Source organism: Clupea harengus, chromosome 24 (genome assembly GCF_900700415.2).
Source record: "Clupea harengus chromosome 24, Ch_v2.0.2, whole genome shotgun sequence".
Classification (NCBI taxonomy): Eukaryota; Metazoa; Chordata; class Actinopteri; order Clupeiformes; family Clupeidae; genus Clupea; species Clupea harengus.
In genome coordinates, this window is record NC_045175.1 from 5,345,546 (window position 1) to 5,358,288 (window position 12,743).

At 41.9% G+C, this 12,743-nt stretch overlaps 2 protein-coding genes across 9 annotated transcripts in view; both read left to right on the forward strand.

Annotated features, from left to right (window-relative positions):
• Nucleotides 1-307: 307 nt before the first annotated feature.
• Nucleotides 308-1,866, forward strand: LOC105891033 (homeobox protein MSH-C-like). The gene is made up of 2 exons (XM_012817172.2): nt 308-784; nt 1,285-1,866. The coding sequence occupies exons 1-2, from the start codon at nt 370-372 to the stop codon at nt 1,692-1,694; spliced, it is 825 nt and encodes a 274-aa protein (XP_012672626.2). The 5' UTR covers nt 308-369; the 3' UTR covers nt 1,695-1,866.
• Nucleotides 1,867-6,570: 4,704 nt separating this feature from the next.
• The window catches only part of pnpla6 (patatin-like phospholipase domain containing 6), a 40,417-nt gene continuing 34,244 nt past the window's right edge, over nt 6,571-12,743 (forward strand). For 4 of the 8 annotated variants that reach the window (XM_031562617.2, XM_031562615.2, XM_031562619.2 and 1 more), the window contains exons 1-3: nt 6,587-6,672; nt 10,677-10,765; nt 10,939-11,010. In XM_031562617.2, the coding sequence (XP_031418477.1) occupies nt 10,721-10,765; nt 10,939-11,010 (117 nt within the window). In that variant the 5' untranslated portion in view covers nt 6,587-6,672; nt 10,677-10,720. Of the gene's footprint in view, nt 6,673-10,676; nt 10,766-10,938; nt 11,011-12,743 lie in introns of all 8 variants that reach the window. The other 4 variants (XM_031562620.2, XM_031562622.2, XM_031562616.2 and 1 more) reach the window with 3 other exon arrangements.

Below are 12,743 nucleotides of genomic sequence, written 5' to 3' on the forward strand. Positions count from 1 at the left end.
CTTCCCTACTGGTTAATTACGCTAAAATTGGTCTACTTAGTGTTCCAAGGAGTCAAAAGCCTCTGGGCTATCAATACATCATCCCAGCAAGACGTCTAAAGTTAACTACTCGGTTTTCTCCATATCCTCTTGATGTCTTTCATGGGGCATTTAGTCCAATCAAAATGCACCTAGAAACGTAACGAATCCAACTTGAAAGGTGATTGGAAGACGTTCGGCCCGGTTGACAAGCTGATTGGTCAACGTGAAAGGGGGGGAATTCTCGAGCCTTTTATACCCGACCTCACCCACAACAGTCATTGGACTGACAGTACTTCAAAGAGAAAGGATACTCGGACTGAAGTCTATTGAATAGCCATACCCTAGTGTATGGCACCATCCACTTGTAGGATGAATTCTTCACAAGGCTCCCCTTCCCATGAGGTTAAAGCACAAGAGAAAGCGGACTCCGACAAAGAAGAAGTCAGGCCAAACGAGGCAACCGTTGACAAGGGGCTCAAAACTAAAACGAGCAGTTTGCCCTTCAGTGTCGAATCGTTGATCGCGAAGAAAACCACTTGCCGGACTGTGTATACCGCCGCCGGACCAGGACTAGTACTACCGAAACCTGTCACGGAACAAATGGGACAGTTTTCACCCCCGAGGACATTCTATGCCGAGAAAAGCAAAGTGCCTTCAGAGAGCTTTCCCAACGCGTCCGATAGTATGAATGACGATAATGAAGAATTTAGTGATAAAGAACAGAGCACTTGGTTCAGGACATCTTCTTTTTCATCTCCTCCACGTAAGTTCTGCTTTGTGTTGCCTGTAGACTGCCCATGGTTTATATGTCCGCGCGAAATCACAGCTTAATGCACAATTAGCTGTTGGTGCAATTTTCCGTAAATATAGAAGCATTAAATGGCACCAACTCACTCATTGCGCTGCGCAATATTCAAATGACAAGAGCCCAATTAAGTCTATAATGGCCGAACTAAACGAACGGTTTTGGTATTTGTAGTTAAAATAACGAGTGGTTATAAATCATATAAAACAGATCTTGTAGCTATATGTAGTAGTTATATAATATTATTTACCTACAGTCCTCTCATCCAACTGGAAATTGTTACTTCGATACAGGTCACACAAAGGGGGCTCTTAAGCATACAGTAAATCCTTTACATAATATTGTTCAAATGTTATGTAATGAAGATAACTCACTGTGATACTTTGCATGTTCTCCAAGTTTCTACTTGTTCTTGTAGATATTGATTTTTTAACATGTGATGTGTTCTTCTCCAACAGGTAATCCCAGCCCTCCACCTTGCCCCTTACGCAAACACAAGAACAACCGCAAACCTCGGACACCGTTCACCACCTCGCAGCTTCTGTCGCTGGAGAGGAAATTCCGCCAGAAGCAGTATCTCTCCATCGCGGAGAGGGCCGAGTTCTCGAATTCTCTCAACCTGACGGAGACCCAAGTGAAAATCTGGTTCCAGAATAGGAGGGCCAAAGCCAAGAGACTTCAGGAGGCCGAGCTTGAGAAATACAAGCTGGCGTCCAAACCGCTTCTACCTGCCTTTGCGCTTCCATTCCCGCTAGGTGCGCATGTAGGCGCCCCATCGCTGTACGGAAACTCCATCCCGAGGCCCGGTCTTCCGGTACCCGGACTTTTCGGTGGACCAGTCGGCTATGGAATGTATTATTTGTCATAAGTAGATGTTTACTGCTGGCAGAGACTTTTTATATAAAATGAACAACGTGCCCTTACACCAATTATGAGATATGTTAAAATGGCGGATATTTTTACAACTATGTACAAAGTAGTTTTATTTTATGTTTATCAAATTTAAAGAAGTATAGTCTAATCTTTTTAAAGATTGTTCAGTTAGATCAGACCAACCTCTCAAATAGACAGTTGCTGTCTTTTTCTATAATGGGTTTGTCATTTTCTTTCAGAAAAGTTATGTTAACTGCGTATTGTAAATAATTTGTTTGTCGATTATAAGCATATTGCCCGTAAAAGAAAAGTGATGAAATAGTCTTTCAGCAGCCCTCGACTTGCAAGAGGGGCACTGAAGTGATTAATGTAAACAGCCCATATTTCAACGCCAATTCGTTTCATTTTGTTCAATCGGGTGCATTTTATGTTCTTGTATGTGTGAGAGTGTGTGTGCGTGTGAGTGAGTCTGATACAGAGAGAGAGTATACTTCCATGCAAAAGTTGTGCGCCACGCAACTTAAGTACTTAATGGCCTTAGTTTGTAAGTGCCTTGAAAGACCAAATATTTATTAGTCAACAATAAAGATTATTGTGGAGAATTTTTACCCTCATTATTGTTGATTTCTTGTTTGTTATTGGCTCTGGCCATATTTGTGGTATGGGTCTTGTTAAAATACAAAATTGTGTTTAGTGACTGTAAATTCAAATGTATTTCATCCCCAAGGTTAGACCAAACATGCGTAAAACAAACAGTGTAAACACAGAATAAAGCTGCAGTCGTGATATCGCAGAGCCTTCCTAAATTCAACATACTCAACATAGAAAATTCACAAGATAGCGTGAGTTTGAAGGTTAATGTTTTTGTTTTTCAATAGTCTAAATTATGAAGTTGCGCACCGACTTGTGTATTCGGCGTCGGCCAAAAATCCTCTTAATAAGCTGTATGTATTGAGACAGTCTACATGTTGTTCACGTTTTACTATTAGGCGAGTATGTTTTACATTCTGTATCATAGGCATATTGATAGGGTCATTACTATATTACAGCTTAAGTGAACATGTCATTGCCTTTTAACAGGAAGGCCTACTCTTAAGATCTAACAGATGCGGACAGGTTGGTTTTGCATTGACATTTAATGTGAGAAGTAGTTCCACATGATAAAAGCACATTGAAACGAGAGCTGAAATCAGTGTATCAATTAAATTGAGCTCCAAGGCAGACTGTTCTAATATAGGCTACGCGATAGGACAAACAATAAAATAAAAATTATATTTCAGTGAATCCAGTTATTTTAACTTTAAAAAAAGTTTACAACAAACTACATGATAGAGTACACAGACAAGGAAAATCAAATGATTAATCAATTTTACGTCGAAATGTAGGCCAATGACCTGTCACCGAAATATTTTATCAGCGACAGCCCTCATTGCACCTATGAATTGATGTAGGCCAATGACTGTAGCCTATGTCACGTAATAAGAAAATACACTGCAGAAATAAGTTGTTTACGGTTCTAAAATGCACGATGGGACACTGAAACTCTGAATTAGGGGGGGGGGATCTGAATTTGCAATGTGAACAATAATGCTGCAATATTACTCCAAAACAATGGGTGGCAGTGCATCATCACGAAAGAGCGTTATTATTGACCGCATGAAAAGGTCAATTCAAGTTTTCTTCAAACGTATATTGGGAGAGCTTTATCTACTAACATTCTTGTGTGTTATTCGATTCATAAAGACTTTAATCAAACATTAGGAGTCTTCTTACCTCGTCTCTGTTTTGTGATGCCGTTGTACTGTTCCTCTTCTGTTCTAAAAAAGTTATACAGATGGAAGTAAGACTAAATTTAAGATCATAAACAATGAGATACGATCTTTTTGCCTATGGAACATAACAGATAATGGACTCCTTTGTCTTTTTGTATTCTTTTAATTTTCTTGAAGTTCCCTGCTGTTTTCTGTCATCTGACCCTGTCAGACATGTAAACATGTTGTAGATGTTTAATGAACTGTTTGTTCACTTACAGAGCCTGATAATCAGAAATCTGGTTAGCGTGTTGTGACAGAGAACCACATTTTGACAGAATGACAGATAGCCTACTGTTTTGCCAAATTGCCAATAAAGAAATAATTCAAATAAGCAATACACTGAGAATATGGAGATGAGTGTCATGCATGGAAAGTGTACTACCTTGATATAGTTATAATGTGTATAAAGTCTCTAGAAGATTAGAGTATTTCGCCTGCAGCACGTCTGAGTAATGCGTCGGCTCGGTAGGCTAATCAGCTCCGATGCCACACATGGACTAGTGTTGCTTAAAGATGGTATCAACTCAATACAGTGGCAGTACCAATGGACTTAAATATGCGGTCTGCAATTCTGTTTGGTTTTGCAAAAGGCTGTTGATATTTGAGCTCAACAGCCAACCAAATTATACCCTCCTTTCCGTGCTCCTGTGAAGCACGTGTGTTGATTGATTGGAACTGTTTATGACTTGGTCCTAGCCTCTGTGTTTGTGTGTACTAACACAGGATTTTTTTTATTTTTTGCGTAAGCACTGAACAAACAGCTGGATAGCTGTGAGGAGCAATTTTCTGTATTTGAGAAGAGTATGACATGATAATTATGGGCTGCATCTTGAAGCCACACATAGGAACTGAATACATATCTTCTATGAGTTAGCTCCCAAACTGATTGCTCATTAGCACCATCTAAAACTATATGTAAGCCTGTGCAACTGCACATGTGTTTTGTTTGCCTTTTACCAAGATATAGTATACCTACATTAACATAGTAATGTCAGTGACAATTTGGACTATGTTTAGCTGAAAAACAAAATCACTTGACAAATAGGCCTACAAATATAGAGCCTCTAAGGGGAGCCTCAACATTTTTATTAGTTTCTGGTGCACAGCAGAACATATCCTGCGGGCAAAATAAAGTTTAGCCTACTCACGAGAGAGTATTGCGTGTGCACGATTTAGTTTCGCATGAGCACAAGAAAGTTTTGTGTTATCACAAGAAAGTATTGTGTGTGTACACAAGAAAGTTTTGGGTGGTCTCTTGTGACAACGTGAAACTTTATCGTGCAAATGCAATGCTTTCTCCTATTACGTTCATTTTCAATGTTCAGAATTTAATTTCTACTAGAAAAGATTTACATGCTTCATTGTTACAAATAACACACTATTTTGGTCAGCTAGGTGGGCAATAAGGGTTGTGTTACGAGATTGCGTCATCTTGTAACAAAGGAAAAGTGTTGGAATTCCAACAAGGCGTTTCAGGCAGATGAGAAAGGTGGTTTCTGTGGGAAAGAGTTACTCCCTCTGGCGTGTACTTTGGGCTTTGTAACTTTGCAGACTGTTTACATGCACAAAGCTATGTAACATACCAAAGGAAAGGGGAAAAAAACATAAAAGCATAACAGGTGCTCTTTAAAGCCCCCCCCGCCCCCCCCATGTCCTCTTTGGGGATCCGTACCTACATGTGTCACTTAAATATAAATTATTTTTAGTTGCATATACAACAAGGCCTTTGCAGAGGTGCAGTGTACACAAGGGCGTAGTGAGTTTGAAAGACATGATAAGTTGTTGGCAGTAAAAAAAACCAGCCAAAGTCACACAGGACAACCTCTGTTATAAGGTTAACAACACTAACAAATATTTACCCATATTTTCTCACAGTGGATACTAAATAAACATTAAACTATACTAAGAAATGCAATATATTTCAGAAAATATCCAAGGAAATTGTGACTAGTGACGCCATCTCAAAGACTCACATGTTGTAGTTGTTTTGTTCTTGGTGCTTCTCATTAGGTGTATCCCTCAGAATGTTTGGTGGTATAACCACATGCAGAAATAATAATTGCATGTTGTAATGTTGTAATTCCTATGGACAAACAAATACATTCTGTTAGCGTAAAGGTCCAGGAACCCACACCACAGCCATATGAATGTAATGTGAGGATAGTTATGTTGGCTGTAAGTCTAGGCCTACACATAGCCACGATAATGACACCGTGATATGTGCAAATTGTACTTTCACAATAAAGTCCTGATTGAAACACAACAGTAAAAGTTTATGAAATACATAACTTACTAATTGGGTGAAATTGAGTGGTTATTTTTGCATTACATCATCAATGCAGCGTCTCAAACTTTGTTACTGTTAAATTGTGGAAAAGTGTGTTTAATTGTGAAAATTTGTATCTGAACGTCCTTAACCTGAGTGAAACAGTGGATCAGTAGATGGCGCCAATACATTTTAAGAGCTGAAATTGTTCAACATTTCAGGTAAGCTCCTACAGGGACATGAAGAAAGATTAAACATACAATAATGTATAGGCTAATTAACCAATATAGGAAACATAAGTCTGTCATATCATAGCACACAAACACTGTTATTACACAGCTATTTTGAATTCAGGAAATGCAATCAGCATCAGAGACATGATAAGACATGTAGGCTTACACTGTTAAGTAACATTCTTTGAAGTAACAGCTACTCTTTGAGTAAACGTTTTCCTTATGGCAAACGTACCCTAAGCCTTTTGAATTTTGAAGTGGACATTTTTAATCAAATTCTGGAAATAAGTGATTGAACAAACGACTCTAGTCTAAGATGATGTCACTTTAGGGCCGGTGAACTTTGTTTACACCGTTGTATGTGTCCTCCAAAAATCCTGATAGTTTATCTTTTTTTGCTCTTTTCACCGTGGTCTGTTGGGCGTCCTCTGTCAACCTTGTAGATTCATTGGTTATTATTACTATACTATTAGGACGAGGTGGGCGTTCAGAAAATTATTTTTCTCTGAGAGATGATTGGTTACGATTAGCCTCAGCCTCAAATTCAATTGGTGGTCGTGATATCTTAGCACATAATGGGTGGAGCTTTTCCAAAGGACATTTCCGGTATATATGTTGTTTGACAGAAGAGTTTGACGAGAACATCGGAGGTCAGGTGAGGTAAGCTGCTAAATGTTCCAGCACATATTCATGACAGTTATATTAAAATACATATAATAGTGATTTGCAAAGGACAGGAGTTGTTATAGTTGTTCCGGCTGTTGTCGTGCTCGTCGGTCCCGCAGTCTGAGATTTCTATGAATGAGTGTAATTTCGATATCAAGCTAACCTAGCCACAGAGGGTAACGGTACCGAAATTTAAGCTGTGTGTTGCATGTCAATGTATCGTGTAGTCCCTGCCGAGGTCGAAATTTAGCAAATCGATTTTAAGATGGCTACGATTTCTGTATGGATTCAACCGATGTTCGTCTGTTGTCAGAATATCTAGGTTGACGACACATTGTTTTAGCAGGTGTATCCTCCAGCATAATCTCTCCTCTGTTCTGCGTGCTTGTTTTTTTTGTGAGGAGCAAGCTAGCAGTGATGCCACCCAGACCGTTGTAGCTTGCTTGGCTAACGTTAGTTAGCTGGCTAGCTTACGAGAAAATGTATACCTCTTTGAGGTGACAGGGGCACTCATGTGCATTACGTTTTGCAGGGTAAGGATTAGGTGTTTTGTCAACCGTAATTTAAACATATTAACATGACTGTATACAACCAATGAGAGAATTTGACTTGTATCTGATCTATCTCAACACTGACTGCTTACATAGCTATGTTGGATTTTGGCGTAGGCGAGTACGGATGGAATGCGGTGGAATACGAATGGATGAGCTGAGGCATATCAAAACCATAAAAGTCAAAATGAGATTACGGTATGCACTCGCTTATACATGTCCCTTGGCGAAGTGTTTTAGGGCCTTTCCTTTGCACCGCCTTCTAGTTACCTTTTTGAAGTGGGTGAGTCTACCAGCGACTAAAATGATGGATAGAGATTCAAACGTGGTGTAGTCTACGCTAGGCTATAGGCAAAAGGAACTGATATTTGAGTTTTGTAGACTTCACTTCGGTGTAAATCATCTGGCCAGACAGACCCTGGTGAGAACATGGAGGTAGATGTATGTGAACATGGGCATATTTGTGGCATTTGACGTGTGTGCCTTTGACTTTGTCAGAGAGGATGTATTGTTGAGGAGATACTAGTCACACTTCAACATACACACCATGGCCATGTCAACAAAACCTCTGTGTGTCTGTGTCTCTGTCTCTCTGTGTGTCTGTGTGTGTCAGTGTGTGTGTGTGTGTGTGTGTGACAGTGCGAGAGGGTAGCCTGTGTGTGCGTATCCTACCACAGTGCTGGGAGACACTGATTGTATTGTTTTGGCAGAACAATGCAGGACAATTCACAGAGAGGTGCTTGGTGTGGCTGTGGGGTTACATTATAGGGACAGGAGGGAGAAATCAATACAGCACATTTGCACTGAAATAAACAAGGACGTGAGATTACACACCAGTGGTTCTTCTGATTCCTTAGCCAAGTTCCTGTCATAGACAATCTGAATAAGTCCTCTATGATAAGGACCTTCTGATAAACACGATAAAGCTGTTGTTTTGCCCAGCCTACTCTCCTTCTCTTGTGTTTGTGTTTCTCTCCATTCGTTTCCACCTCACCTGGATGTGATGCATTGATGCTGATAAGTGACAGAGATACCATGATAAGTGTGAGGTTGCGTGGACACAAAGCACAATCACTCTGCCACCGTTTGTGTTGAACCCTGGTCCAGTCTAAACAGGTGTGGAATTGTTAAAGTCAAAACTATGAATTCAGCTAGGCTAGGCTAATTGTGCAAGTCAGAAGTGTTTTGGATATCAGACCTAGGCACACTGTTTTTAAGGTCAAATCTCCACCCCTCTGGTATGAAACACAAGAAGAAACTAGTAGACACTGATATTGTTTACACGTTTTTTTTCTCTCTCTCTCGTTTGTTTGTTTTGTGGATGCTTTCCATGAAAAGTCAATATCTGTGTGTGTTGCCACAAAAACTATTTTTTTTTACACAATCTACTCACTGTTTTTGCTTCTCCTCTGTCTTTGTTGTGGATGCTGGTATGGTGAATAGCCGGGGGGGGGGGGGGGGGGGTGGTTGTGCTGTTCAGAGAGCAGATCATCAGTGCCACGCAGCACAGCCAGTGAGCGGAGCAGAGGCTGGGCTCAGTAACCTGACTCCACATTAGCGTCCAGCCATTGATTTGATTTCAGCCCGGACACAGTGTTAAGAGTCCTGCATTAGGCCCCGAATGCCACCAGAGAGGAGGTTAAGAGGGTCAGCAGCAGTGATATGGTGCGTCTTAAGATACTTGGATGGATGGAAAGGATGGATGGATGGATGGATGGATATAGAGAGTGAGAAAGAAAACATGTCATGTTGGAGTACATTGGACACTTATGGATGGATGGATAGATGGAGAGAGAGAGAGAAAGGGCTGGAGAATATGGCTCAAACAGGAGAGGCCAAGAGAGAGAATGGGCTTAATCCAAAGAGCTTGTTTAGTGGGAGATGGCAGGATGGATCAGGCAGCAGGAGAGCAAATCACCAATATGAGGAGGGGGGTGAGGAGCGTAAAGAGGATCATGTGCTGCCAGATGCCAAGAGGAGGGGTGGGGGGCGTTGCTGTAGGGCCATCTGGGCTTGGAGTGTGGAGGCTGTGTGTTTTGTATGGGTACATGTGTGTTTGGGGGGGGGGGAGAGGTAAGAGAGATGTGGATGGATCTGTGTTGGCTGGTGGTGGTGGCTGGGTTTGGTGTGTGTGTGTGTGAGAGCGCGAGCGAGCATGTGAGCTGATGATGGGACTGATTGTGTGTGGTGATGGTGTCTGGCTTAGGAGTGTGTGTGTTTGACGAAGTGAGCTGATGGGAATGGGCCTGTTTGTGTATGTGTGTATGTGTGTGTGTGTGTGTGCCAGCGCTGGTGGTGACTCGTGTTATCTGCTTTTGAAGATAACTGACACATCCTGTCATGGGGGGATGGGCTGTGGCCAGCTTAGCTTTGTGATGAGTGCAGTAGAGTTAATGTGTACTCCCACTGGACGCATTATACCCAGGCCTTGATGATTTCCTGAAGGAATTTGACATTGTTTTGTTTTGTTATTACACGTATTACTCATATTGTAGTCTACTTGGAATCTTCCACATGAAACAGTCAGGCAAGAGAGGTTGCTCACTGTTCCATGATATTATGTGATTATTATTAATATTATTATTATGTGAGACGACCCGTTTGGCGTTCTAAAAGGTCTGTTTTTTTTTTTTTTTGTAATATGGTATTCAGTTAAAGGACTTGGTAATGTGAAGCCACATCGTCATCGGAGGAGATGACACTTTTTTTTACTTTTCAGAGGCAGTAGGGATTTGCATAACATTACGCTGAGATTCAGCTCGACAAAATTCATAAGCTGACTTTAATCTAGGTCATCTATAGAAGAAGAGTTCACCTTCATGTTCTTGTATGGTAGCGTTGGCAATCACTGCTAGCTCACATGTGGAGTGAGTGTGGGCAGACAGAGCACAGAGGGAAGGGAGGAACGGTGGACTCTGTATCCAGGTCAAAGGGTAGTTTCTCAAGCAACTGGTTTGTTGTTACGAAACACTGAGACATCTGAGAGTCAATCCAACAGACAAGAGCTCTTTGTAATGTGCCTGAATCATTTGTCGTTGTTGACCTAAACAATCCCACAATTTAACATTTGTGTAGCCTAATTCAGCACTTGCATTCACAGTCTGTAATGTTGTACACTGATAAAATCTTCTGTATGTGACCTTTTTGATGGAATGCAAAGCTGTAACAATTTTGGTTTGCTGGTTGGGCAACCCGTTCTCTGTGTATTGCCTGTGTTTGGTGGGGTGTGTGTTTGAGTGAATTTTATGTCTGTGTGTGTGTGTGTGTGTGTGTGTGTGTGTGTGTGTGTGTGTGTGTGTGTGTGTGTGTGTGTGTGTGTGTGTGTGTGTGTGTGTGTGTGTGTGTGTGTGTGTGTGTGTGTGTGTGTGTGTGTGTGTGTGTGTGTGTGTGTGTGTGCCCAGCATGGCAGCACGTGCATGACTTCCCTCCTGCCTTGTTGTCTTGCAGCATTGTTTGATGGACCAGCTCTGTGACGTGGTGGCGAGGTTAGAATGGGACAGAGCACTTCGGGACAAGAGTCCCCGGATCCACCAGAGGTGAGCATTCAGACAAAGACCCTAAGTCTTCCTAAAACAACAACAACAACAAAAAGACATACAAACAAAAAATGTTCACCCTCAACTTCAACGGGACCTAATCAAACCCTAAACGTCAACTGCAAACCAATCTGGAACTAACTGAAATTGTGAATTGAATTGTTCCTCTTTAGCGGATGCTGTTAACTGACCGTTTTACATGCCCTGACCCAAACCCCTTGGAAGATTCATTTGATCTTACCCAGGTGAGGCAGATCATTTAATGTAGTAGTTATACTCATGTTTGGTGTGATGGCAATAGGTCTATTTGATCTCAAGTGACATTTTGACATAATTTAATGACATCAGGAGAGAACAGATACCCCCCCAGCCCCAAGACAAGTTAGATCTATATTAGGCTTACTTTAGTTATAGTCCACAGGCGAAGGCTTCTTTCATGATTTATAACTAACATGGTAGTTGTTTTGTCTAGCATACAACCTTGTTTGGGATAATTGTTGCTGATGGTGTCAGCAACAATCTACATTCCCGTTAGCCTACGCCCTAGCTAACTTGAGTGTGTGATGGAATCCTATCATTGTCTCAGCTCTCATAAGAAGCCGTGATGCCGAAAACTAAAAAAGGCTTCGGCCACACCTAACCCCCAGAAGTTTCCATCCAACTCATCTGCGTCTTTTTAAGGCTTCAAACTACTCCCACAATATGCGCGTTTGAAAGACCATAACGTACAGGTCTGGCTCACCCAATAGAATGAGGGCATGCAGCAGGTGATTCATTTTGAACATTTGATCACTGTGCGATTAGACAAGTCAGACATGGACAGCTAAACTGATGGCCATTGTCGTAAATCGCACGCGTCATCGCCGTTTAGCTGTGCACGTCCAAGCTATGTTTAATAAGTGCATTAAGGGCTAAACACCCTTCATAAAATTGCCCCCTAAAACTTACAGCAGGTTTGTAAACCCCTCCGTTGAATCCCTCCACCAGATTCCCCAGCCCAAGCAGCTGTGCTGCGGACTAAACTCTCATTAACCGCCGAAGCCCAAACATGTTTGTTTTTCCCTCTTTCTTCTCCCTCGCTTTCCCACTCCATCCTCCTTTCTTTGTTTGTTTGTTTGTTTCTTTCTTTTCATCCACGTTCTTCTATGCCTCCAACCTTACCCTCTGTCAAATGCCATGATACACTCCCACCCAAAGCCTCAGACAAATCTCCATCTTCCTCGCCCCCACCCAAACGTGCCGCTGCTACCCTGCCTGTATACTGCATCCCCCGCCCATCCTCCACACACACACACACACACACACACACACACACACACACACACTCATCCCATCTCTACTTCTGTCCCATTCTCCACTGCAGTCTCCACAATTTTTTACTCTAACTGTCCTTTTATCAGCTACAATTAACATTTATTGGTTTAGCCCTGCTAGCCCTGTCCATTCTGCTCTTGCTTGCCATCTGTATGAATCTCTAGCCTAGCTACTAGCTCCTCCTGTATGCTAAATCATTAGCAAGGATTGTTTTGTACCCAGCTGTTGGCCTTAGAGTTGCGTTGAAGTGCTGTTGTTGATCTAAGATGGGCCATGCTAAACGGAGGGTTTTGTCATGCCTCCTTGTAAATATTTGATCTTGTGACGCGTGAGTTGCGTCGAATAACTGCAACTTGCCTTTGTTTTTGTAAAGGGTGGAGGTTAATCTCCCAAGGTTTGTCTTGCACAATCCCTTTCTCTCACTCTCTCTCTTCCATTCTCTTAGTCGCCTTTCCTTTCTCTTTCCTTCTCTCAATGCATTGCTCTCCTCTCCGTCTGTTTTCCTGTCTTTCGTGCGTCCATCTTCAGCGTCCATTAATAGCCAGGCTAGACAGAGCCTTGTCGTGCCTGAGCAGCGCTGTGCTCTACTCACGGGAGCCCAGCCAGATTGCATCAGGTCTCCGCTGACCAGCCTTCTGTGGCTTTCTGCTCCTCTCCAGACCAG